At 25.0% G+C, this 27,884-nt stretch overlaps 8 protein-coding genes across 8 annotated transcripts in view; 2 read left to right on the top strand and 6 right to left on the bottom strand.

The window, feature by feature from the left end:
• DICPUDRAFT_76595 (uncharacterized protein) overlaps window positions 1-1,585 on the top strand; it is a gene marked incomplete at both ends in the record, with an annotated part of 2,200 nt that extends 615 nt beyond the window's left edge. Inside the window, 2 exons of the mRNA XM_003285634.1 lie at window positions 32-103; window positions 171-1,585. Of these exons, the coding sequence (XP_003285682.1) occupies window positions 32-103; window positions 171-1,585 (1,487 nt within the window). The remainder of the gene's footprint in view (window positions 1-31; window positions 104-170) is intronic.
• Window positions 1,586-2,207: 622 nt separating this feature from the next.
• Window positions 2,208-4,000, bottom strand: DICPUDRAFT_149558 (uncharacterized protein; the record flags this gene model as incomplete). The annotated part of the gene is made up of 2 exons (XM_003285610.1): window positions 2,208-3,502; window positions 3,574-4,000. The coding sequence occupies 2 exons, from the start codon at window positions 3,998-4,000 to the stop codon at window positions 2,208-2,210; spliced, it is 1,722 nt and encodes a 573-aa protein (XP_003285658.1).
• Window positions 4,001-5,219: 1,219 nt separating this feature from the next.
• On the bottom strand, window positions 5,220-6,783 carry DICPUDRAFT_149557 (uncharacterized protein; the record flags this gene model as incomplete). Its single annotated transcript, XM_003285609.1, has 2 exons — window positions 5,220-5,305; window positions 5,745-6,783. The coding sequence occupies 2 exons, from the start codon at window positions 6,781-6,783 to the stop codon at window positions 5,220-5,222; spliced, it is 1,125 nt and encodes a 374-aa protein (XP_003285657.1).
• Window positions 6,784-9,693: 2,910 nt separating this feature from the next.
• DICPUDRAFT_5670 (uncharacterized protein) lies at window positions 9,694-11,382 on the bottom strand (the record flags this gene model as incomplete). Its single annotated transcript, XM_003285608.1, has 2 exons — window positions 9,694-10,530; window positions 10,633-11,382. Coding segments are annotated over 2 exons (1,587 nt in total), but the record flags the coding sequence as incomplete, so codon positions are not given.
• A 2,173-nt stretch (window positions 11,383-13,555) lies between these two features.
• On the top strand, window positions 13,556-19,727 carry DICPUDRAFT_149555 (uncharacterized protein; the record flags this gene model as incomplete). The annotated part of the gene is made up of 5 exons (XM_003285633.1): window positions 13,556-13,887; window positions 13,964-17,948; window positions 18,014-18,388; window positions 18,460-18,944; window positions 19,484-19,727. 5 exons carry the CDS (start codon window positions 13,556-13,558, stop codon window positions 19,725-19,727), a joined length of 5,421 nt encoding a protein of 1,806 aa, XP_003285681.1.
• Window positions 19,728-20,451: 724 nt separating this feature from the next.
• DICPUDRAFT_29652 (uncharacterized protein) lies at window positions 20,452-22,640 on the bottom strand (the record flags this gene model as incomplete). The annotated part of the gene is made up of 3 exons (XM_003285607.1): window positions 20,452-20,860; window positions 21,966-22,012; window positions 22,050-22,640. Coding segments are annotated over 3 exons (1,047 nt in total), but the record flags the coding sequence as incomplete, so codon positions are not given.
• Window positions 22,641-22,967: 327 nt separating this feature from the next.
• On the bottom strand, window positions 22,968-24,016 carry DICPUDRAFT_76588 (uncharacterized protein; the record flags this gene model as incomplete). The annotated part of the gene is made up of 2 exons (XM_003285606.1): window positions 22,968-23,218; window positions 23,320-24,016. 2 exons carry the CDS (start codon window positions 24,014-24,016, stop codon window positions 22,968-22,970), a joined length of 948 nt encoding a protein of 315 aa, XP_003285654.1.
• A 714-nt stretch (window positions 24,017-24,730) lies between these two features.
• Window positions 24,731-26,290, bottom strand: DICPUDRAFT_149551 (uncharacterized protein; the record flags this gene model as incomplete). The annotated part of the gene is made up of 3 exons (XM_003285605.1): window positions 24,731-24,836; window positions 24,951-25,002; window positions 25,252-26,290. The coding sequence occupies 3 exons, from the start codon at window positions 26,288-26,290 to the stop codon at window positions 24,731-24,733; spliced, it is 1,197 nt and encodes a 398-aa protein (XP_003285653.1).
• Between the last annotated feature and the right edge of the window lie 1,594 nt (window positions 26,291-27,884).

Raw genomic sequence — 27,884 nt, 5'->3', positions numbered from 1 at the left:
ATGTTTTTTTTTTTTTTTTTATAAATTTTAGAAAATTATAAATTAATTGGTGCAACACTTCAAAGAGGTCTTGTAGTTTCACTGGCATTAAGTGTTTTTGTTAGTAAGTAAAATTTGAATTTTTTCTTTTCAAATAACAATAGTCTAAAATTATTAATTTTTATTTTAAGCAATATTATGGATTGTTACAGAACCACTTTTACTTTTATTACATCAAGATGAAGTTGTAGCAGAGTTGACCAAACATTATGTTTGGGGTATGTTACCAGGTTTATGGTTTAGCAATGGGTTAACAGTATTACAAAAATATTTACAAGGTCAAGGTATTATGTATCCATCAATTATTTGTGGTGTAGTTTTAAATATAGCGAATGGTATTTTTAATTTTGTTTTAGTTCATGGTGTAACATCAAGTGGGGGCATTGGCGTTGTAGGATGTGGTTTATCAACATCAATTTCGAAATTCTTTGCAACAGCTTTGCTTTTACTTTGGATAAAGAAGTTTGAACTCTACAAAGGAACATGGTTTGGTTTTTCATACAATGAATGCTTTGGTTGGGATGGTTTAAGAGAGTATCTTAAATTAGCCATACCTGCAGGTGCTCAAATGGTTTTCGAAGGTTGTGCTTTTGAAATCCTAACAGTTTTAGCTGGTTTGTTTGGTGCTATCGAACTTGATGGTCATTCTATTGCGATGAATTTCACTCTTCTTACTTTTATGTTACCGTTCAGTGTCTCTATTGCTTTATCAGTTAGAATTGGTCAATTATTAGGTCAGAAAAATGCAGAGATGGCAAAAAAATCAACTAGAATAGGATATTTTATTACAATGTCATTTATGGTTCTCATTTCACTCTTCCAATTTTCATCTAGACATTGGATTGGCAGAATTTACACCAATAAACAAGAGGTTTTGGATTTAGTAGCAAAGATTCTCCCAATTAGTGCATTGTTCCAATTCTTTGATGGCTTCCAAACCACTTGTCAGGGTGTAATTAGAGGCACAGGTAAGAATAAGATTGGTGCTATTGTTAATTTTGGTGCATTTTATATCATTGGTATGCCATTCAGTGTGGTATTTGCATTCGCTTTTCATCTTCAGGTTTTAGGTCTTTGGTGGGGTCTTTGTATTGGTTTAGCATCAGCAGCTGTAGTTTTAGGTATTGTTGTTGTTAGAATCGATTGGGATAATGAAGTTAAAGTTGCTTTAGCAAGAACTGCAACCTTTGAGGATATCAGTAATGTGGATGTAGAAATGCAAAATGGTGCCGATATTAATAACGAAGATGACGAATTTGAAAGATTCAATAGAGAAAAATCAGAAGGGTCACTTGGGGAAGCAATTTTAAATTCAAAATTAAATGGTTATAGCGCATTGGATCAGAATACTACCCAAGAGGATGATAACCAAGCACCAATTCTTTCAAGAGATTATGTAAAATTAAATAATTCAGATTCGGAACAAGATATTTATCAAAATATAAACTCACAAACAGTAAGCATTATGAATAGTAGTAATAGTGACAACGAAGAAGATGGGGGAGGCTCTAAAAGCGATGTTGGTAGCTCTGCTATTTTAAATTAAATCCAAAATATATAAATAAAAAATAAAAAAAATAAAATAATTTTTTTTTTTTTATAAAAATAAAAGAGATAATAGTTTGTTTTAAAAATAAGTATAGAAAATTATTATTTATACCATTGAACTTGCACTATTTTGAATAACCATACCCAATAATACCAATCCATACTTTTGAACCTTTCTGTTAAGGTATCAGTTTATAAATGATCGAAAAAATTGGTAATTATTAATATTATTTTTACAACAAAAATAAATTAAAAAAGATCACCCCCCCAAAAAAAAGATGATAAAGAAAAACAGATAAATTTAAATTGTATAAGAAATTCTAAAAATTTTATTTACTTTTTTTTTTTATATGAACTATTTAATTCAATTCTGAAACTGTATCCTAAAGTAACATTTAATTGTTTATTTATACTACTCTAAAAGGAGGGAAAACAAATATTAATAAATTATTACTAATCTAAAAATATTAATATTAATATTGTTTTTATAATCTTTTTTTGTATTAATTGTATATTGTTTTTATAATCAATAAATAAAATAAAAACAAAAAAAAAAATTCCTTCAATTTATTATCATTTTTATTCATTTTTTATCAGTATCTAATCAATAAATATAATCATTAACATAGATACTTGAACGTTTTTATTTTTGGATATTTGTATCTGTGTGTTATATATATTGTTTGGTCGGGGTTTGAAATGGAGTCTGGTTTTAAAGGATAGACTACATCACCAATTACAATTAATTTTATAGAGTCAGGGATAATACCTTTTGTTAAATGTTGAGAGAAACCATTATCAAATCCAAGGCTTTTTAAATGATTTGGAATAGAACCAGGTATTAATTGATACTTGATGTTATATAAAAACAAACATTTTACGGTAGGTGGTATAAATTTAAGTGATTGATCAAAGTTTTCTTCTAAAATTAAATGTATAACTGTTGATGGAATTGAAAAAGGTAATAATTGATACCTGATGTTATTTAAATACAAACATACTACTGTAGGTGGTATAAAATTAAGTGGTTGATTAAAGCCATCTTGTAACATTAAATGTGTAACTGTAGTAGGAATTGAACTTGGTTTTAATTGATACTTGATGTTATCTAAAGACAAAAATCTTACCTTGGGTTGTATAAAATTAAGTGGTTGATCAAAGCCATCTTCTAAATATAATTGTTTAATTGTTGTTGGAATTGAACCAGGTTTTAATTGATACTTGATGTTATGTAAATACAAACATACTACAGTGGGTGGTATAAAACTAAGAGGTTGATTAAAGCCATCTTGTAAAATTAAATGTATAACTGTAGTAGGAATTGAACCAGGTATTAATTGATACTTGATGTTATGTAAATACAAACATACTACTGTAGGTGGTATAAAATTAAGTGGTTGATTAAAGCCATCTTGTAAAATTAAATGTGTAACTGTAGTAGGAATTGAACTTGGTATTAATTGATACTTGATGTTATGCAAAGACAAAAAACTTACGGTGGGTGGTATAAAATTAAGTGATTGATCAAATCCATCTAGTAAAGATAATTCTGTAATTGTTGCAGGAATTGAATAAGGTTTTAGTTGATACTTGATGTTTTCTAGATGCAATGATTCTACGGTGGGTGGTATAAAATTAAGTGATTGATTAAAGCCATCTAGTAAATATAATTCTGTAACTGTTGCAGGAATTGAATCAGGTATTAACTGATACTTGATATTATGTAAATACAAACATTCTACGGTGGGTGGTATAAAATTAAGTGGTTGATTAAAGCCATCTAGTAATAATAAATGTGTAACTGTTGTTGGAATAGTTTCGGGTAAATGTTTGACTGTTCCAATAGCAAGGTATCTGATTTTTATATTACTAACATCACACCCGTCTTCATAAATTGAAAATTCTAAATTATAAACTTTATTAAAGGAGATAATTTAAACATTTTTAGTATAAAATTAAATTAAAAAATTTAATGTTAAAACTTACATTCTAGAGTTTTTAAATCTTTTTTTAAAAAAGGAATATTATCAAGTACTTCTAAATAATTGTAAGTTAGATCTTTGATTGAGTCGAGATTTTCTTTAATTATCAATTGAGTATCTTTATATTCTGATAGGTAATTAATTGTATGGTTTTCATGAATTTGTTTAAAATGTCTGTTTGATTCACCCGATATTAATTTATTATTTTCTAAATAGTTGTTTAGTTTTGGTATTGTTTGATTTTTAAATTCTTGTTGTCTATGATCTCTTATATTACCATCTTCAATACTTATAAATATATGACCAATGTGAATACCAGTAATACAATCAGTACATACAGGAATGTTGTTTGGACAAGTTGAGCATATTAAAATAATATCTTGGTGGGGATGAACTAAACATTTGGTATCATATTGTTGATTATTTGACATTATTTATTTTTTAAAATTTATATTTATTTTTTTTAAATAATTATTTATTATTAAAATTTTTTTTAACAATAATAAATTTTTTATTTAAATTTAGGGAGATGCGATCTAATAAAAAAAAAAATTAAAATATTTTAAAAAAAAATTAAAAAAAATTATATTTTTTTTTAACAAAAATCGAAATTCAAGTGACTTAATTTCAATAAATAGCTATTAACTATAATTAATTACATAGAAACCATTTTTTTTTTAAATTATTTTATTTTTCAACATCATAGTTAATCTTATAATTATTAAAATTGATTCTGGAATTGGGATTTGATTTATTTTTGGTTATTGATAGATTTTGGTAATATACACACTTAAAGAGTATGGCTATTGTCTACTGACAGTTCTAAAGGTGAATTTTTAGGTGGTTAAAATAATACATTTTGCTCAGGTAATATCAATTTCAAAATAGAAAAATTATAAAATATTTTTTTGATAAGCATATTACCTCCCAAACACCTATTCAGAAACTCATAAATTTATTCATTACAAACACAAATTTTAAATAAATTTTTATCTTACACTAATAATATAAATTATATCATAAAGGAAGATTTTTAAAAAAAAAAAAAAAATTTATACAATTAACATATCAATTATTAATTTATTTTATAACTAGTATTATTTATATTTTATTTAGAAAATTTTAAATTTTTTATTTTAATTTCTAATAATTAATTTGGTTTATTATTAAAATAGATTGGTCTAAATGTTCTTGGATCTTCTTTACCAACTAATGTAAGGTGTGATTTTTATAATCTTTATGATCCAATAGTTGAATTGTTGTGGTTGATGGTGAATTCTGATATTTTTGATTCTTAATATTTATTGTATTGGAAATATTGATGAAAAAACCATTGTGTTGTTACCTTAATTTGATCAATGGTTACAAAAGCTTAAGTTCTCTTCCCTAAAACTATTTGATTTCTATCATAGTTGCTTGGCCAGAACAATTAATGATTTTAATAAAATAGTTGTTTAAATAGATTAGCTTCATTAGTTACTTGATTAGTGGGATCTCAGTTTCATATTTTTGCATTTGTCCAAGATAAACATGCACCAATATCTATAAGAGCTCGAACAGCATTTCAACAAACACTTTTTCAATTTGAACATAAACTTGAACTTGTACCAAAATCTAATTTGGAATTTTATAAATTGATTTGAGTTTTGCTTAAGCTGATTTACCCGAGTTTGAAAGACATAGAAGAGAACGTGAAGTATTTTTATTTAATTTATTTCTAAAACTGAGTGTCAATGCTAACTACTTTTACATTAAAGCCACTAAATATAATAAAAATTAATTTGTGTTAGTAATTCATATATTTTCCTTATTTATTCAATGAATCCCATTTCAATATAGATTTTTTGTTTTTGATTATATGTTTTTTTACTTACTTGTATTTGAAGGCTTTTAAATAATTATTTCCAACAATTGAAATATTTGTAACTTGTTTAATATACAATAAATATTATTTTTACTATAAATGATACTACAACGGGACTATAAATAGCCAAGAATCCAAGGCTGACTTGATTATTGCTATAAAGGGATGAATTTAATGATAAATAGAATAAATTAATATAAAATATTTTAAAAAAAATAAGGGAAAATAAAATAACTTACCTATAGAAATTTAATTAACCAATTGGCACAAGGAACCATAATGGAATTCTGCAAAATGTGAAAGCAAAATACCATGGTCGCTTTTCTTACTTGGAGTAATTTCTGTTACAAAATTACTTTGGGTTTCGACTGAAGAAATTATTGAAATATTAATTCTGAAAATTTCTGCAGCAGCGACTAATGTAAGGTGGTCACCCCATGTACCATTTTTGGACATATTATTACAATATTCGTCCCAACTAGTTGTTGTGACAAATTCAGAGAGAGTGGCTCCATTAGAAAGGGAAAAACCTCTATTTTTTCTGAGCCAGGTTACAATAATATTTCTTATTGCTCTGCTGTGGTTGAGGTTACCATAGAGTTGGTCTGATAGCGCATGCATTTGGCAATTACCATCACCTGGAATTTCCCTTCTTTCCATCAACTGATAAAGTTCCAAACGTTTATTTAAACGTTTATGGGCCTTTTCAACTTCACTCAATTGAGGTGATTGAAGGCTTAGCTTACCAAAAGAATTGACCAAAGCTTTTAATAGATCTTTAATCTTTTGAGAAGTATTTTTTTGTAGTTGATGTGGTGGTTGTCTCTTCTGTGGTTGTTGTTGTTGTTGTGGTTCATCCTCTACTACATAATCATTAATTTTTTTAAGTAGTAATTTATAACCAGGGGTTGAAGCTGTGTGCTTTGGTTTTGGTTGTGGTTGAGTTTTTGGTTGTGGTTGTTGTTCTTCATCTTCTACTACATAATCACGAATACTTCTAAGTAGTGATTTATAATTAGGAGTTGAAGAATTGAGTTTTGGTTGTTGGTGTTGTTGGGGTTGCTGGCTTTGTTGGTGTTGTTGATGATGTTGGTATTGTTGGTGTTGTTGATACTGTTGGCATTGGTGTTGTTGATGTTGTTGGGGTTGGTGTTGTTGGTGTTGTTCTTGTTGTTGGGGTACCTGGTTTCCCCAGATTTCGTCCTTACTGACCTGGCAGTCGACATTTTCACAAACCCCTTCTTTGACGATTTTTTTTTTGAATATAAATAAACCAATACCAAATGATAAACACAAACTGATGGTAGCAACAAGAATTATATAAAAATACATATATAAAAAATTATCCATTTTTTTTTACAAAAATAAATTATTTTTTATAAATAAAAAAATACTAGATACAAAAATATAAAAATTATTTACAAATAAAAAAAATAACAAAAAAAAATAGTGAAATGAAAAACAAAAAAATATTTACAAAACAAAAAAAATATTTACAAACAAAAAGATATATATATAAATTATTTACAAATAAAAAAAAATAACAAAATATTTACAAAACAAAAAGAGATATATAAATATAAATTATTTACAAAAAAAAATAAAAAAGAATAAAAATGAATATATATACAAGTGTGGAAACGAATGAATATTATTATATGGGTGTGATTGTAAAAAAAGCTGATGGATAAAAAATTATATATGTGTGGTATGAAAGCAATAATTTTTAAAAAAAAAAAAAAAAAAAATTTTTAATATACTATTTTTTAAAAAAAATTAAAAAATTATTAAAACAATTAAAAAAAAAAAAAAAAAAAATAATTATATAAAAAAAAAACAATTGTCTATAGCCTGAGTTTTTTAATTAAATTATTATAATAATTAATGAACTTCATTTAATAGAATAGTTTTAACCTTATTTTTAATTTAAAATTTTAATAAAATCTATTTTTTTGATAAAAATATTTCATTAAAATCTCTCTCGATTGATATCCAAAACACATTGGTAACTTTTACATTATTAAAAAAAGATTTGAACAAAAAAAGATTAATAAATTAATTATATATTTATAAATAAAAGTTATTAACTATATGTCCTATTTTTTGTTTTTAAATATTACTATATTTTTATAGAAATAATATATTTATTAAAGGAATATTTAATAATTAATAAAATACATTTAAATAAATTAATAATAAAAAAAATATTTATATTTTAAAATTTTCACACATTCTTCTTTATATAATGTATTTCACTCATTTTATAATTTAATCATTCAGTTACACATATTTTTTCACCATTTAAATATAAAATAAACATCAATCAATATGATTTTAATATATTTAATTTTTATTTTTTATTTTTTATTTTTAAAATAAAAATAAAAATATTATTTTTTTTTTTTTATTAATTTTTTTTATTTATATTTCTTTATTCATTATATAAAATCTTTTAGATGTAATAGTCTTTTGCATCCAATACTTGCTAATTGCCAATTGTTTTCATTATCAAATCTATGGTGACTTAAATTAAAGCCAAGAACTCAGATATAAAATGTTTCATTGGTAAAGAAAAAATTTCTCTATGTAAACTATCAAATACAAATTGGGATGATTATTAATATAATATGGCAAGAAATGGTGATTAATGTCATATTACTTAAATCTCAAAGTTTTTGCTTCAGATAACCCCAAATTCAGCTATTGAAGAAAATTCAATTATATTATCATACTAAGAAGAATTTATTTTGTTTCTTTGTGCTATAATATTTTTTCATAAGCCCCCAATCAATCCAAACTCACCATCATCACTATTTAGTTAATACAAACACTTAATTCACTACTACTTTTAAAGAAAAATTTTAAATAAATACTATCTCTTACATTAATATTTTATATTAACAAGTTAAGATTTAATAAAAAAAAACAAATAAATGCAAATAGGGTAATATTATTTATAAATGATATTTTATTTGTAATAGTAATTTTTCGGGAATGTATTACATTTTTCTTAATTTTGCCACACCAATTTTAAAAGTGATCTTTTTGAAACTCCATTATTATTTAAAATATCTTCTTTGAATTTTTTTTTGGACCCTATATGGTTTTCATTATTATTATTATTATTATTATTATTATTATTATTATTATTATTATTATTATTAATATTTTTATTAATATTTTTATTATTATTATTTTTGATTTTATTATATAATAAAAAAAAAATGGTGATAATAATAAAGAAAATAGCAATTAAATTATACATTTTTATGATTATTAAAGAGTGATATAAATAAATTTAATGAAAAATATTTAAAAAAAATTAAATAAAAAATAAAAAATAATAATATAATAAATATAATAAATCAAAAAAAATAGTAATGTTTAAACTCAGAAGTGTGAGTTTTTTATATTAACTATTTTATAATTTTTTTTAAAAAATGTAAATTTTTTTTTTTGAGAATTTAAATATATGTGTGTTTTTAAAAATGAGTATTTTAATTAAAAATATAATCTGATTTAAAAAATTCATTAAATTCTCTATAAAATGACATAAAACATTAACCTTTTCATTCATAAAAAAAAAAAAATTTATAATTTTATTATTTATTATATATGAAACTAAATAAAAAACACAAACCAGTTATGATGTATTGAACTAAGTTTATTTAAATTCTATACTTATTTTTTTTGGTATTATTTAATATTTTATTATTTTTTATTTGGTCTATTGTCTAAAGATGAGTCGTTTGGTTTCCTTTTTTGATTTGATGGGATTATTGGATCTTGAAAAGTTGAATCATCAAATTCAAAGTCGAAATCATTTTCTTCAAAAGTTGGTGGATCTTCACTTAGATATGTTGTAGATGTGATTTTATTTTTGTTGTGATTCTTGAATTCTGTTTTTTCGATTGGAGCATATGGCTTACCTTCTTTAAAGTCTTTAATTGTTTTAATGATGAATATACCATATCTTTCAATTTTAGAAGATGGGAGACCGTCAATACCATATTCGAAACCGAGTTTATCTAATGTTGTTGGTTTATGTTTAACCAAGTCTATAATTGTAGCAGCAGAGAAAATATTGTTTTCAACTTGATTATCAAGGGAGGCAAGGTCTTGACGAAGAGTTTCGAGTCTATGGTCAAGATCACTACTGGATTTGTTAATGGTTTCGGCACCAACAATAGTAACTTCTTCATCATCATCATCTTCATCATCATCATCCTTCTTACGTTTGGATTTGGTGGCTGTCTTTTTAGTTGATTTAGTATCGGATCTAATTTTAATTGTAATTGTATCTCTACCATTTGCAAGATTCCTATAATCACCTAAACCAATATGAGAAAAAGTTGAACCATAGCTATTTTGTGTTACAAGTTCCTTTAAAACCCCTCTAATAATTAGTTCGTGAGCAATTTTTTCAATATCTGTTTGTTTCCAACTTTTTTTTACCCCATGTAATGATTTTAATCCACAACTATCGACAAGATCTTTAATCTTCTTTATTCCAGAGCCTCTGAGAATTTGGACAATGGTTGTAAGAGTTTCAGTGTTACCAACTTTTTCTACAATCTTTACAATTTCTTTAGCTTCTTGAGTTACATCTTTTTCACTGATTGGAGAATCTAATGAACAGTTGTCACAGGTTTTACCACATTTGCTTTTATCGAATTTTTCACCAAAATATGAGAGTTGGAGCGAACGTCTGCAATCGGTATCATTTTCGCAATAGCTAACCATTTTGTTAAGATTGGTTTTTGATTCTTTAAGATTATAATGGGTACCATTTTCTTTTGAACTAAGCATAATGAGAGTTTCAATTCTTAATTTATCAGCCCATTTATAATACAAAATGCAATGGCTTTTAAGACCATCTCTACCAGCACGACCACTTTCTTGATAATAACCTTCCAAGGATTTAGGTATTGAATGATGAAATACAAATCTAACATCTGGTTTATTGATACCCATACCAAATGCAATGGTTGCAACAATAACTTTAATACGACCTTTTTGCCATCTATCTTGGACTTGGTTTCTTGAATGAATTTCCATACCTGCATGATAATATGCAGATTTAATACCATACTCTGTCTAAAAATAAATAAATATTAGTATAAAAGTAATAAATTATAAATACTTTGTTATTATCTATATTATTGTCTATATTCTATACTATTATGAATTATTACATACATTTAAGTCACCAGAAATTTTTTCACAATCATATTTTGATAAACAATAAATAATGCCACTTTTATCTGGATATTGTTTTTTAATAAATTCGGCCATTTGTTTTGAAACATCTTTTGGTTTTTTCATAACATGATAATATAAGTTGGGTCTATTGAAACTTTGTTTGAAACAAACGGGTTTTTTCATATTAAGATTGAGGATAATATCGTTTCTAACCTTTTCGGTGGCGGTAGCGGTTAATGCTAAAATAGGAACCGATGGAAAATTCTTTCTTAAAATGGAAAGTTCTTTATAATCTGGTCTAAAATCGTGGCCCCATTGTGAGACACAGTGAGCTTCATCAATAACAATTCGCATAAATTTACCTTTTTGATAGAGATCTCCTAAAATGTCCATAAAAGTTTCATTTGAGGCAACTCTTTCTGGGGTGACATATAGTAATCTGGTTTTTGGTGAGTTTGATCTTAAATCCCTAAACACTTTCTTAGCATCATCCGAAGTAATACCGCTACAAAGAGCTGCTGCTGGATAATCTAAAGCCAAAAGAAATTTTACCTGATCTTCAATCAGCGAAATTAATGGAGAAACTACAATAGTAACACCTTGTTGATAAAGACCTGGGATTTGATAACAGAGACTTTTACCACCACCAGTTGGCATAAGTACAAATGTATCTTTACTATCCAAAACAGAGTTGATAATCTCTCTTTGATTCTCTCTAAATTGATTAAAACCAAATGTTTTTTTATTTATTTCAATAATTTTTGAGCTCCATGGAAAACTGGTACTTTTATATCTTTCTATATCAGAGTTGGTATCTACAAATAATAATGGTTGACCAAAATTACTATTTTTACTAATTGAATTAATGCTGTTATTTGTTGAAGAGGTAAATGTTGATTTTGATTCTTGTATGATAATATCATCATCTGAACTTATATAATCTATTTCATTATCGAAGTCATAATCGTTATTATTATTATTATCTATATTATTATTACTATTATTATAATTGTTACTATAATTATTATTATTATTATTATTAAAATCATTTTTATTACTATTATTACTATTATTATCGTTTGAAAAGTAATCTAAATCGAATGCATGTTCGTTATCAAAGCCATCATCATGGGTATTGAAATCATTGAAGCTATCGTCAAAGTTAGATTTGTTTGGAGCTGCCGTTGTTGTTTTCTTTGCTGGAAAATTATTGTTTTCATTTGAAGTTAATTCTTCATTTTCAAGTTGTTCTAAAAGTTTTTTAATTTCTTTTTTCTTTTCACCAATTTCGCCCATTTCATTAAAATGATTAACTTTGTCTTGGTTTGTTTCTGGCTTTCTCTTTTTTAATAGTTTCTTTTTAATAATAAGATCATAGAGCTGTGCCTTGGCTTTATTTATTTCCATATTGTTATAACTATTGTTATTTAAAATACCATTAGTGTTACTATTTTTTAAAATATTGTTGCTACTATTATTAATACTATTTGTTTTTGGTGTGGTTGGGGTAAAAGAAAATGTTTTGTTTGGTGTGGTTGTTGTTGCGCTTGGTCTAAGTGGAAATGATGGTGAAATTTTCTTTGGTGTGGGGGTTGGTGATGTCAGAGTAATAACTTCATTTTCAAAATCATCTAAATTTGAATTCTTTTTTGTTGCCTTTTTGAAAATATTATCTTGTTCTTCATCTGAATAATTGTTATTCTTATTTTTACTATTATTTATTATATTACCAGGTGAAAAAAATTGATTATTCTTATTTGAATTACTATCTATATTACTATTTTTATTTTGAGTTATTTGTTGAATGTTTTTATTTGTGTTACTGTTTTTGCTGTTGATTTGACTGTCTTCATAATCAAAAGTAAGATCTTCTCCAAAGTCAAATGTATCGCTTATTTCATTTTTATTTTCATCTTTACTATCAAAGTTATTATTACTATTGAGGTTGCTATAGTTATTATTATATGAGTGTGTGGTGGTAGGCAGTGATGTAATTGGTGTAGGAATAGTTGATTTGGGTTTTTCGGGTGAAGGAGGAGGTGGGACGGTTCTAGGTTTTTCTTTAATACCAGAAAATACCTCTGATAGGCCTTTTAAACCTTTAAATGTTGGATCATCAAATTCATCAAATTCGTCAAATTCATCGAATTCGTTATCCATCTCTTTTAAATTTATATGCTGTTTTTGAAATTGTTTTGAAGAGTCAATAAATTTATTTAAATTATTTTGGTAGTTGGGGTCTATTGTTTTTGTTGACATCAGTATTTAATATTGAATAATTATTATTAAAGTAATACAGTCATTAAATACATTTAAAATATATTCTCTTTTATTGTTTATTTTATTAAAAAAATTAAAAAAAAAATTTTAATTTTTTTTTTTTAAAAATAAAAAAAATTAAAAAATAAAAAAAATAATATTAATTTATTTTGTGCATTTTTCCTAGAACTTCTTATATTTCTATAACTTATTTGGTTTGAGAAATTATTTTATTTTAAAAATTTTATTTGGAAATATTTGCATAATTTTATTTTTAATATTTATTTTTAAAAAAGACATAAATATAAAAATGTTTGAAAAAAATGGTGATCTTTAATAAAAAATAGATATTTTTTTTTGTTTTCTGGATAAAATAAAAAGGATTATTTTCATTGAATAAATAATGATTTGGTTTTGTATTCATTTTTTTTTTAATAAAAATTAAAAAAAAAATTAAAAAAATAAAAAAAAATAAAAAAAATAAAAAAATGTTTTTTTTTTAATTTTTTTTTTTTTTTTTTTTTAAATTAACAATTTTTATAGCAATATAAATAAAATATTATACAAATAATAATAATAATAATAATATAGTTTTATAAAAGAGTTTAAATTAATTTTTTAATTCTTAATATTGAAGTTTTTAAAAGCTTGAATTAAAAGGATGGATTTCCACCAACAACAACTTAATTGGAAAAACTTTGAGGCTTTTCAAAAAAAACTAAATGATGACAGTGACGAAGATGATGAGGAAGAAGAGTTTAATAATATCCAGTATTTACAGGATGAAGATTTGTTTGTCGATAGTCTATTCAAATACAAACCAAGTTATATTTACAATAAAATAGCACAACTAATTAGTAATGGGGAGTTAGAAACATTCGAAAAGTTAAAGCAAACATACAGCGATTCAACTTCAAGATCCATTTGTGGGAAAGTTTGGAAAGGAAATTCTCATATTTATAAATGTTTAGACTGTCAAATTGATGAAAACTGGTGTGTATATAATAACAATTTATTATTATTAATCAAAAGAACCAAATACTAATTTTATATTTTTTATTATAAATAGTGCTATATGCGTTGACTGCTTTGAAGAAGATAAACATATTGGACATCGATATAGACTCATACCATCGGCAAATGGGTGTTGTGATTGTGGTGATCTAAGTGCTTGGAAAAAAGAGGGTTGCTGCTCGTTACATGTAAAGAGAGAAAAAGAAAGTGATGATAAAAATAAACTATTACCAGTAAAAACAGTTGATATTTTAGTTAATTTGGTTTTGAAAAAACTTTTAAAAGAAATTACTAAACCTCAATATACAAAAAAAGCAGACTCTATTATCGAGGTATTGAATCAATTCATAGATGTTTTTGGTGATCAGTTTACAATGCTTTTGGGTAATTCAATTATTGAAACAGGTGACCAACATTCAAGACAGAAAGTTTTAAAATCATTTTGCGAATTTACATCAAAACCGGAATCAAACTTGGAAAAGTTTATAATTTCATTATTCATATGCAGCGAATTCAGAGATATGTTGGCATTATCAATGACTGAAGCTTTTGATAACGAAAAATACGATTCAAATTTATCTGTTCAATTATTCACTGTAGATTCAACTGCTTTAAAAATTGTTTCAACAAACAAATTTAAACATATTGTAAATAATTTTTATAAATCGATTTACAATACAAGAGGTTCAGTTAATAATAATAATAATATTAATAACAATAACAATAACAATAACAATAACAATAACAATAACAATAACAATAACAATAACAATAACAATAACAATAACAATAATAATAACAATAATACAGATAACAATAGTTTGGATATTTTAAAAACTTCATTATCAAATTCTACAGAAAATTTAGAACAACAACAACAAGAAAAACACAATCAACATTTATTTAGTTTATTAAATAATGATTCAATTAATGTCAATCCATTTGAGTATTTTCAAAGAGTCAATCCAATAAATCCCTACCTATTAAAAACCAATTATTTCAAGCCAATGGTTTCAATTTCTTATATACTCAGAACCAAATCAAGTTTCCTTTGGTTATTAAAGAATCCCAATCTTTTATTAAGATGCTTTGACGCATTGGGATTAACAGAGTCCATGAATCCAAATACTCGTTTAACAACAAGCCATATCGAATTTGATGATCCATCTTGGAGAACCTGTTTATCTTTAGAGTTTTCAATACAAAGAAATATAATAAGATCAATTTTTAAACAAATGGAAGATAATTATCAAATGGTCACAGAGAATGAGGCTATAGTGATAAGAGATCATATTTTAAATAGAATTCTTCAATTTTACCAAGCAAGTGGATCCTATGATAAAAGCAATAAATGGAAAAAGGGCATTAAAGAACAAATAATACCAGAATATAGAGTTTCAAAGCAACCTGTTTCAATACATATCCCACTCCATCGTGCCCTCTTCAAAATACTACACTTCCAATCAATATATTTTAAACGTTCACCAAGAGAGATATTAAAGTCTATTTCATCATCACCATACTTTGAATCTATTCTCATCGAACATATTCTCAGAACATTGGTATTATCATACCAATATAAAGCTGGTATGTGGGTAAGAAATGGGGATTCAATAGCCAATCAAATTGCCAATTATCAGCATGGATCATGCGATTTAAATTCAACAGATGTTTATTTACTTCAATATGTTGTATTATCAATGGATACCAAACAATTCTATTCACAAATATTAGATCGTAGTGAATTATCGTCCTGGTTTGTTTTGGATGGCTATGTTAATGATGAAAATAATTCTTCACCATTGTTTTTATCAAAATTAAATAAACTTTTTAATAATGATGCAGTTGGTACCAATAATAATAATAATCATCCATTATTAAATATGAACCATTCAAGACATAGATCTGAATCTGACCGTTCAAGTACTTCAGTGGCAGAAAGATTTTTGGAATCAATTATTTGGTTAGTTGTTGATCGTGCAAAATTATCAAATCTTTCACCAGAAAAATTATTACGTAAAGAATTAATCCATATTTTGGCGATAAGACCACAGACATACTCTGAATTGTATCCACAAGTTTCTGATGAGTTTGGTGAATCAAATGAATTGGATGATACCCTTCAAGAGATTTCAGTTTATCAAAGTGCAACAACTACCGAAGCTGGTAAATATCGTTTGAAAACTGAAATTTGGAAGGAATGGAATTACTTTAATCCTCATTATTTAAAGAATGAACAGCAAAAATCCGAAGAAAATTTCCATGCCCATTGTAGAAAAGAAAAAATTGAAAATATACATGCCAAACCCCTTGTACCTCTAGAAAAACCATTAGAAATGTTTAAAGGAATTGAAATAATTCTTCATTCAGAAATCCTTCATACAATTCTCTTTAGTGTTATTTATAATAATTTATCAGGCTCAATTAAAACTTCAGATTCATTGCTATCCTCATCTCTCTATTTATTATATCTTTCATTAGAAACCTACAAAGAAAATAAACTAAATCGCCAACAAAGAGAAAAAGAGGTAAAACCAAATAAGAACCAAAAATATGTAAATTTAAATAATATAATTAATGATATAGTTCCTAATAATTTCAATCAACAAAATACAGTATTATCACCACCTCCACCAAAATCATCATCACCACCTAAATCATCATCGCCACCAAAGTCATCAGGATTTTTCAATTCATCATTCCAAATGAAATCATCATCACCACCAAAATCATCATCACCACCAAAGTCAATGATTTCATCCTATCAAAACAATGTATCAACACCAATTAGCATTGCAAAATCTCTTGGCCTTGTTTCATCCAAACCACAACATGATATTTTAGATATTGGTCTTACTAGTGATGATATTTTGAAGAATCTTGTCCAACCAGTCAAACAGGCAACAACATTCCTAGGCTCTCCAAATACTATAACATTTATTTCCATGCTTAATCAAATGAACTCATTATCAAAATTTGAAACACACCATCCATTAATTTCAAAAATTTTAAATCATGAAATATTAGAAAATTTAAATAATTCTAGCATAAACTCAAGTAGTGAAGGTTTATCAAAATCACCATTATCAACCCCATTGAACGGTGAAGCAGCATCAAATCAAATGAAAGAAATTGCAATGAAAAAACAAATGGAAATGATGAGATTAATGAAAGAGCAACAAAAGAAGTTTATTAAAAATAATGAATTTGATGATTATGAAGATGATGATCAAGAAGATAGTGACCAAAATGACGATGACCAAGATGATAGCGATGAAGAATATTACAGCGATACCAATGACGATAGTATGGTAGATTCAAATAAAGAGCTATTCTATTTCGAACAAGATGAGGCTTCTTCAGATTTAGGTAATTGTGTAATGTGCAGGGATGTACTAAGTGTTAATAAAACTACAAACAACATTGGCTATATTGGTAATTTACACAAATACTCTTTATTATCATACATACCATTACTTTCATGCGATCCATCCGTTTCTCAAGAGAACAGAAGAATCGAAAAGATTTTTCAATCCAAAGCACCAAATAAAGAATTTGATGACTCTTTATCAATCGATATGAACGATACCGATGCACCTTTTATCAACTATTGTTCTCATCTCATCCATATTGGTTGTATAGATAGTTTAATCGAGGGTAATCATAATGGTCAATCAAGGGTAAGAGATCCACTGAAGTTACAAAGTTTCCAATGTCCAGTTTGCAGAGGTCCTTCCAATATTGTTGTTCCATTTTCAAAACAAAGAATTTCAACAATTAAACTAACCCAATATTTAAAACAAACTAAATCTAAACAAAAAGCACTTGGACAACCAATCGAAGAACCAGAACAGAATTTTATTAAACAGCAATTTAATAATTGGTTACAATCAGTATTGGAATGTAAAAATTTAGACACCTCCTCACCAATGAATACCGAACAAGAACAACAAAAATATGATAATTTCATTATACTTATTTACCAAAATTCAACCATTAGCAAATCAAATATTGATCAAATTGAACATTTTTGGAATATAGTAAGTTACTTTATATAATATAATTTTATTATAGAGTATAAAACTAATTTTTTTTTTTAATTTAGTTTAACTCCTCTATTTCGGCATATGAAATTTCAAAAAGAAAGAATGGCTTTGATTTAAATAGTTTTAAATTAATTAGAAAACCATTTAATAATTTAATAAAGAAATGTGTCGAACAGTCATCCAACAACCTTGAACAGAGAATATATGACCTTCAACAACTAGTTAATATTCTATCAAATACCTTTAAAGACTCTGTTAAATTTATTAAATTAGATATGTTTGGTTTGTTTACAAGATTCTATTTTTCAAATGAATCATTATTTACTTTAAGAAGCAATATGGATAATGGTATTAAGATTCCAAACTCACCAATTTCATTTTTAATCTCGTTATTCTTTATTGGCACATTATTACAATCCATCATTTATCACTATGTATGTATTAATTTATTTAATACTATTATTATTTAATTTATTTCATATTAATTAATTTTTTTTTTATTCAGAAATTTAATAATTTGGAAAAAATTTTAGAATTTTTTAATTCAAACGATAATTGTTTGGCAAATTTAGACCAAGAAATTAAAAGAATTTGTTTGTCATTTTTAAGAAGAATTTGCTATTTTATAATATGTATTGATACCAGCATCGATCATGCAGAAAATATTAATAATAATAATAATAGTAATCAACTTGATACAGAATTTGAAACATTATTAAAATTAATAAAGAGATCAAGTGGTGCAGATTTATCAATAGACTCAATTATATTTAGAAATCCAGTGGTAAACAAATTAATTGGCGAATATTGGTTATCCCCAACAAATATAAACTTGGATATCCCAAATATCCACCAATTAAATCTTCCATTAAGAAGTTGGAAAGAATTTTCAATCAAAACAGAGCTACCACAAGATTATTTGAAATTCTTTTTAGAAAACACCACAAAGAAGAATTGCTCAGAATGTGATAATAAAAATGGTACAGTAAAGTTTATCTGTTTGCTTTGTAACAAACGTTTATGTAATAAAGACTTTGTATTACATGCCAATCCAGATTTAGATATTCATCCAATTGGTTGTTATTTATTTTTAAATGAAACCATCATCATCATCTCATACCTTAAAAAAACTAAAATTTGGGGAACTGTTTACCTTGATCAACATGGTGCAGAAGATTTTGGCTTAAAAAGAGGTAAACCATTAATGTTAAATCAAGACAGATTAGATAAATTAAATAGTGACATTATAAATTTAAATATAAATTCAACAATGTTCCAAAATAGATAAAAATTAAAAATAATTTTATAATCAAACCAAATAAAATGTAATAAATAAATTTAAATTGTATAAGAAATTCTAAAAATTTTATTTACTTTTTTTTTTTTATATGAACTATTTAATTCAATTCTGAAACTGTATCCTAAAGTAACATTTAATTGTTTATTTATACTACTCTAAAAGGAGGGAAAACAAATATTAATAAATTTCTATTAATATTTTTAGATTAGCATTATTAATACAAAAAAAGATTAATCATTGATGACCATCGTTCAGGTAAAATCGTTATCGAATTAATCGGTCGTATCAACAAATGTGGTGTCATCTCACCAAGATTCGACGTTACCCTCGATGAAATCGAAAAATGGGCCAGTTATTTATTACCATCCCGTCAATTCGGTCATATCGTCCTTACCACCTCACTTGGTATCATGGATCATGAAGAATGTAAGAAGAGTCACACTGGTGGTAAACTCCTCTGTTTCTTCTATTAAAATATTTAAATAAAATAAAATTAAATTTATTTTAAAAATATATTTTTTAAAGTTGTTGTTGGTCTTTTGCAATGTTTTTTTTTATTATTTTTTGATAAGTGTTATGTATACAAAAAATGATTAAGTGAAACCTTTAAAAAATAATAAAAACTTTATTTTATTGTTTTTTTTTTATATATGTCGAATAATAAATATCATCAACGAATGTGGCATTTAAAATCCAATTATTTCCCGTATCTTTTAAAAACTTGTTTCTTCCAAATCGAATATAAGATTGATAATATTTGGGTAGTGTGATACTTGTAATTGATGGTGGTAATTTGTATTCATATATTATGAAATCTTCAGAAGGTGGTGTTATTTCATTATAAGTGTAATAATAAGGGAGTGTTGGTTTGAATATTAAAGTTGTGACTGAGTTTGGAATAGCATTTTGTTTATCAAATTTAATATACATTGTACCAAAAGTTATAGATGTGAGGGTATTGGGTAGTGTGTTTGGAAGGATTTCTTTATCAAAGCCAGGACCAAATATTATTTTTGATACATTTAAAGATGTTAGGGTGTCACAACGAATAGGCCTAGTTATATTTAATTTTAATGATGATATATGGTTTGTATAGTTTGATAAAATGTCCTTTAGGTGGCAAGATTTACCAACAGTAATGTACTTGAGGAGCGGGGGTAAGAGATTGAGGTTTGCATGAATTATACCATTATTCTCTTGATAGCATACAGGGAATTTGAAATTTTTACCTAGAGTAAGATCTGTAATTGATGAGGGCAAGGATCCAGGAAGAAACATTTTGTTATAACGATCGCCAAATCGGAGTGTTTTTAAAGATTCTGGAAGTGAATGTGGTATTATGGGTTTATTAAAAGATTTACCAAATATGAGGAGTTTTAAAGATGAAGGCAAAACCGAACTTGATATAACCATATCAAATTTATCACCAAATATTAGAGATGTAAGATTTGAAGGTACTAGATTTTCATTTAGTTCTTGATTAAAAGCGTCACCAAAAACCAATGTCTTTATATTGGTATGTTTTAGTGGTACATCAACAAATTTTTTATATGCTTGCCCAAAATTTAAATAGGTGAGTGATTGTGGTATAATTAAATTACGAAAACTAATGGCATCGGTATCTAAAACTAGTCTCTTTATAGATTCTGCGATGATAATATCGCTTGTATTAAAATGGGAAATTTTTAATTTTATATTTTCAAAATTTGGCTGGATAGGTAAATCAATGTATTTATAAACAATAAATTGTGAAATATTTTCTGTTGGTGTTTGCTCTTTAAAATATCCCAAAATAATATTTCTAATATATTTATTACCCCAAACCTTTTTAAACAATACATCAATATTAATTAATTCACCATTATTATCAATATTAAAATTCATTTTAATATATAATTTTAATTATTATTTGTCGATATAAAAAATTTTATTTTTGATAAATTTTTAAAAAAAAATTTAAAAAAAATAATAAGAAAAAAATGGGAAAATTAAAAAAAAAAAAAGTGATATTTATTTTTAAAAATTAATGATAAATTACTGTAGGGTTCTTCATAAAATAATTTTTATTGGTATATCATATTTTATTTATTCAATTAGGTTGGGTCAACATATATCATTCCCATCAATTACTTTCATTCTTTAAAAATGTTGGTTTCGCACCTAACCAAGACAATTTGTTGCTTAACCTATCATCATTTATAAATGTAATAAAATAATTCGTGTAATAAATAACAAATAAAAAAATAATACAGCGCCCAGAATAAATTTATAGACCCCATACTTTATTAAGATGGAAATGATAATTATTGAATTACTCAGTCATGTTTAATATTTAAATAAGAACCCTTTAAATAAATCATATTACAGATATTGGGTTATTTGCTAAAAATTAAAATAAAAAAAAATAAAAAATATTTTTCCGTTTTAAAAAAATTTTAAAAAATTTTATTTGTATTTTTTTTACAACTTTCTTTTTATATATAATGTTATGTCTCTTTAATATCATTCTTAATGACTTTTCTGATATTGCTCCATATTATACTTTCTTTTATATTGCTTAAGTGGCTTGTTTAGACCACCAAATACCAAAATCTCTATAGAATCTTGGAGATCACCCGCTTCAAGTTCTTGATTAAAATTATCACCAAATCTTAATTCCTTGACCGATGCTGGAATATCTCCTTTTTTAATTTTTTTGTTGAAATTGTCACCGAATATTAATTTTTGAACGATACCGGATTATCACCTTGTTTGAGGTCTTGATCAAAACCAAAGTCAAATGTTAGCTCTTTAACTGATGGTAGAATATGGCCTGGTTGAAGTTTCTGATTAAAGTGGTATCCAAAAGTAAGTTTTTCGACCGAAGGTGGTATAGAGCCCTGACTAAGAGGTTGATTGAAATCAGAACCAAATGTAAGTGATGTAATGGACTGCGGAAGCACACCTTCATTTATAATTTTATTAAAGCTTTCACCAAACGTTAACCTTTTGACCAGTCGCGGAACATCACCCGGTTTAAGTAGAGTATTAAAGTCATGGCCAAAAGAAAGTGTTTCGACAGACTCTGGTATACTACCCTCTTTGAAAGCTCTATTAAATTTGTTACCAAATGTTAATGTTTTGATCGAGGGTGGTAAAAAGCCAGCTTTAATCTCTCTATCAAAAGAATGACCAAATGATAAAACTTTGATCGAGTCCCATAAATAATTTAAATTAATTTCATTATAATTTAAAGTAACATTTGTAAAATAGTAACTATCTGGGTGACTGATATTTTGATCTCTGCTATTAAATTTTTGGTTTGGACCAATAAATCTTTTTAAGTGTAAATATATTAGTCTTTTTAAAAATATATTTTTCCAAACTTTAAAAAATAATACATCCATTATTATAAAAAAAAAAATCTGATTAAAGATTCAATTGAAAAGATTATCGATAGTGAGTAAAATGTTTTTTATTTATCAATATTAATATATGTAGTTTAGCAATAATTATGTATATAAATATGTTGAATACAAATTTTAAAATAAAACAAATAAATAAAAAAAATTAAATTTAAAAAAAAATTTTTTTTTTTTTTTTCTCCACTCCAAATAGAAATTTTAATATTATTAAGTTTGGGTGGTTAATAGCTATTTTTGCAAATTGTTAAAAAATAGGGTTATCATTATTGTTATATATTATATATTGTAATAAATAACAATAACAATATATTATTGTGATTGATCAAATCCATCTAGTAAAGATAATTCTGTAATTGTTGCAGGAATTGAATCAGGTTTTAGTTGATACTTGATGTTTTCTAGATGCAATGATTCTACGGTGGGTGGAATAAAATTAAGTGTTTGATTAAAGCCATCTAGTAATAATAAATGTGTAACTGTTGTTGGAATAGTTTCGGGTAAATGTTTGATTGTTCCAATAGTAGGGTATCTGATTTTTATATTTCTAACATCACACCCGTCTTCATAAATTGAAAATTATAAATTATAAACTTTATTAAAGGAGATAATTTAAACATTTTTAGTATAAAATTAAAATAAAAGCTTTAATGTTAAAACTTACATTCTAGAGTTTTTAAATCTTTTTTTAAAAAAGGAATATCATCAAGTACTTCTAAATAATTGTAAGTTAGATCTTTGATCGATTCGAGATTTTCTTTAATTATCAATTGAGTATTTTTATATTCTGATAGGTAATTAATTTTGCAGATATTTGATAAAATATTGTTACATTGATGATTGTGTTTTAAAAGTTCAATAAATTCATTTTTATTAATACTATTATTATTATTATTATTTTTAATAGCTTTATTAATTATATTATTATTGTTTTCTATTGTTGTTGTTATTATATTATTTACATCTATATTTTCGTCCAATTTAGTTATTAATAATCTTTTGATATCATTTTCTTTTGCATTGATAATATCTTTTAATTCTTTAAATATTTTAATGGTTTTATCTAAATTAATTGTATGGTTTTCATGAATTTGTTTAAAATGTCTGTTTGATTCACCCAATATTAATTTATTATTTTCCAAATAGTTGTTTAGTTTTGGTATTGTTTGATTTTTAAACTCTTGTTGTATATGATCTCTAATATTACCATCTTCAATACTTATAAATATATGACCAATGTGAATACCAGTAATACAATCAGTACATACAGGAATGTTGTTTGGACAAGTTGAGCATATTAAAATAATATCTTGGTGGGGATGAACTAAACATTTGGTATCATATTGTTGATTATTTGACATTATTTATTTTTTAAAATTTATATTTATTTTTTTTAACAATAATAAATTTTTTATTTAAATTTAGGGAGATGTGATCTATTAAAAAAAAAATTAAAATATTTTAAAAAAAAATTAAAAAAAATATAACAATTAACATATTAATTATAAATTTATTTGATAACTAGTATTATTTATTTTTTATTTAGAAAATTTTTTATTTTAATTACTAATAATTAATTTGGTTTATTACTAAAATAGATTGGTCTAAATGTTCTCGGATCTTCTTTACCAACTAATGAAAGGTGTGATTTTTATAATCTTTATGATCCAATAGTTTAATTGTTGTGGTTGATGGTGAATTTTGATATTTTTGATTCTTAATATTTATTGTATTGGAAATATTGATGAATAAAACCATTGTGTTGTTACCTTAATTTGATCAATGGTTACAAAAGCTTAAGTTCTCTTCCCTAAAACTATTTGATTTCTATCATAGTTTCTTGGCCAGAACAATTAATGATTTTAATAAAATAGTTGTTTAAATAGATTAGCTTCATTAGTTACTTGATTAGTGGGATCTCAGTTTCATATTTTTTGCCTTTGTTCATGATACACATGCACCAATATCTATAAGAGCTCGAACAGCATTTCAACAAACACTTTTTCAATTTGTACATAAACTTGAACTTGTACCAAAATCTAATTTGGAATTTTATAAATTGATTTGAGCTTTGCTTAAGCTGATTTACCCGAGTTTGAAAGACATAGAAGAGAACGTTCAGATGTATTTTTATTTAATTTGTTTCTAAAACTGAGTGCTACTACTATTACATTAAAGCCACTAAATATAATAAAAATTAATTTGTGTTAGTAATTCATATATTTTCCTTACTTATTCAATGAATCCCATTTCAATATAGATTTTTTGTTTTTGATTATATGTTTTTTTACTTACTTGTATTTGAAGGCTTTTAAATAATTATTTCCAACAATTGAAATATTTGTAACTTGTTTAATATACAATAAATATTATTTTTACTATAAATGATACTACAACTGGATTAAAAATAGACAAGAATCCAAGGCTGACTTGATTATTGCTATAAAGGGATGAATTTAATGATAAATAGAATAAATTAATATAAAATATTTTAAAAAAAATAAGGGAAAATAAAATAATTTACCTATAGAAATTTAATTAACCAATTGGCACAAGGAACCGTAATGGAATTCTGCAAAATGAGAAAGCAAAATACCATGGTCGCTTTTCTTACTTGGAGTAATTTCTGTTACAAAATTACTTTGGGTTTCGACTGAAGAAATTATTGAAATATTGATTCTGAAAATTTCTGCAGCAGCGACTAATGTAAGGTGGTCACCCCATGTACCATTTTTGGACATATTATTACAATATTCGTCCCAACTAGTTGTTGTGACAAATTCAGAGAGAGTGGCTCCATTAGAAAGGGAAAAACCTCTATTTTTTCTGAGCCAGGTTACAATAATATTTCTTATTGCTCTGCTGTGGTTGAGGTTACCATAGAGTTGGTCTGATAGCGCATGCATTTGGCAATTACCATCACCTGGAATTTCCCTTCTTTCCATCAACTGATAAAGTTCCAAACGTTTATTTAAACGTTTATGGGCCTTTTCAACTTCACTCAATTGAGGTGATTGAAGGCTTAGCTTACCAAAAGAATTGACCAAAGCTTTTAATAGATCTTTAATCTTTTGAGAAGTATTTGTTTGTAGTTGATGTGGTGGTTGTCTCTTCTGTTGTTGTTGTTGTGGTTGTTGTTCATCTTCTACTACATAATCATTAATTTTTTTAAGTAGTAATTTATAACCAGGGGTTGAAGCTGTGTGCTTTGGTTTTGGTTGTGGTTGAGTTGTTGGTTGTGGTCGTTGTTCTTCATCTTCTACTACATAATCACGAATACTTCTAAGTAGTGATTTATAATTAGGAGTTGAAGAATTGAGTTTTGGTTGTTGGTGTTGTTGGGGTTGCTGGCTTTGTTGGTGTTGTTGATGATGTTGGTATTGTTGGTGTTGTTGATACTGTTGGGGTTGGTGTTGTTGATGTTGTTGGGGTTGGTGTTGTTGGGGTTGTTCTTGTTGTTGGGGTACCTGGTTTCCCCAGATTTCGTCCTTACTGACCTGGCAGTCGACATTTTCACAAACCCCTTCTTTGACGATTTTTTTTTTGAATATAAATAAACCAATACCAAATGATAAACACAAACTGATGGTAGCAACAAGAATTAAATAAAAATACATATATAAAAAATTATCCATTTTTTTTTACAAAAATAAATTATTTTTTATAAATAAAAAAATACTAGATACAAAAATATAAAAATTATTTACAAATAAAAAAAATAACAAAAAAAAATAGTGAAATGAAAAACAAAAAAATATTTACAAAACAAAAAAATATTTACAAACAAAAAGATAAATATATAAATTATTTACAAATAAAAAAAATAACAAAATATTTACAAAACAAAAAGAGATATATAAATATAAATTATTTACAAAAAAAAAATAAAAAAGAATAAAAAAGAATATATATACAAGTGTGGAAACGAATGAATATTATTATATGGGTGTGATTGTAAAAAAAGCTGATGGATAAAAAATTATATATGTGTGGTATGAAAGCAATAATTTTTAAAAAAAAAAAAAAAAAATTTTTAATATGCTATTTTTTAAAAAAAATTAAAAAATTATTAAAACAATTAAAAAAAAAAAAAAAAAAATTATTATATAAAAAAAAAACAATTGTCTATAGCCTGAGTTTTTTAATAAAATTATTATAATAATTAATGAACTTCATTTAATAGAATAGTTTTAACCTTATTTTTAATTTAAATTTTTAATTTAAAATTTTAATAAAATCTATTTTTTTGATAAAAATATTTCATTAAATTCTCTCTCGATTGATATCCAAAACACATTGGTAACTTTTACATTATTAAAAAAAGATTTGAAAAAAAAAGATTAATAAATTAATTATTAAATTATTTAGATATATTTATAAATAAAAGTTATTAACTCTATGTCCTATTTTTTGTTTTTAAATATTGCTATATTTTTATAGAAATAATATATTTATTAAAGGAATATTTAACAATTAATAAAATACATTTAAATAAATTAATAATAAAAAAAATATTTATATAAAATATAAAAATTTATATTTTCACACATTCTTCTTTATATAATGTATTTCACTCATTTTATTTTATAATTTAATAATTCAGTTACACATATTTTTTCACCATTTAAATATAAAATAAACATCAATCAATATGATTTTAATATATTTAATTTTTATTTTTATTTTTTATTTTTAAAATAAAAATAAAAATATTATTTTTTTTTTTTTATTAATTTTTTTTATTTATATTTCTTTATTCATTATATAAAATCTTTTAAATGCAATAGTCTTTTGCATACAATATTTTCAAATTGCCAATTGTTTTCGTTATCAAATCTATGCTGACTTAAATTAAAGCCAAGAACTCAGATATAAAATGGTTCATTGGTAAAGAAAAAATTTCTCTATGTAAACTATCAAATACAAATTGGGAAGATTATTAATATAATAAGCAACAAATGGTGACTAGGGTTGTCTTATTACTTAAATCTCAAAGTGTTTGCTTCAGATAACCCCAAATTCAGCTATTGAAGAAAATTCAATTATATTATCATACTTAGCAGAATTCATTTTGTTTCTTTGTGCTATAATATTTTTTCACAAGCCTCCTATCAATCCAAACTCACCATCATCACTATTTAGTCAATACAAACACTTAATTCACTACTACTTTTAAAGAAAAATTTTAAATAAATACTATCTCTTACATTAATATATTATATTAACAAG

Source organism: Dictyostelium purpureum (assembly GCF_000190715.1).
Source record: "Dictyostelium purpureum unplaced genomic scaffold DICPUscaffold_50, whole genome shotgun sequence".
Classification (NCBI taxonomy): Eukaryota; Evosea; class Eumycetozoa; order Dictyosteliales; family Dictyosteliaceae; genus Dictyostelium; species Dictyostelium purpureum.
The sequence above is the reverse complement of the archived record's forward strand: the minus strand, read 5'-3'. Positions and strand labels throughout refer to the sequence as shown.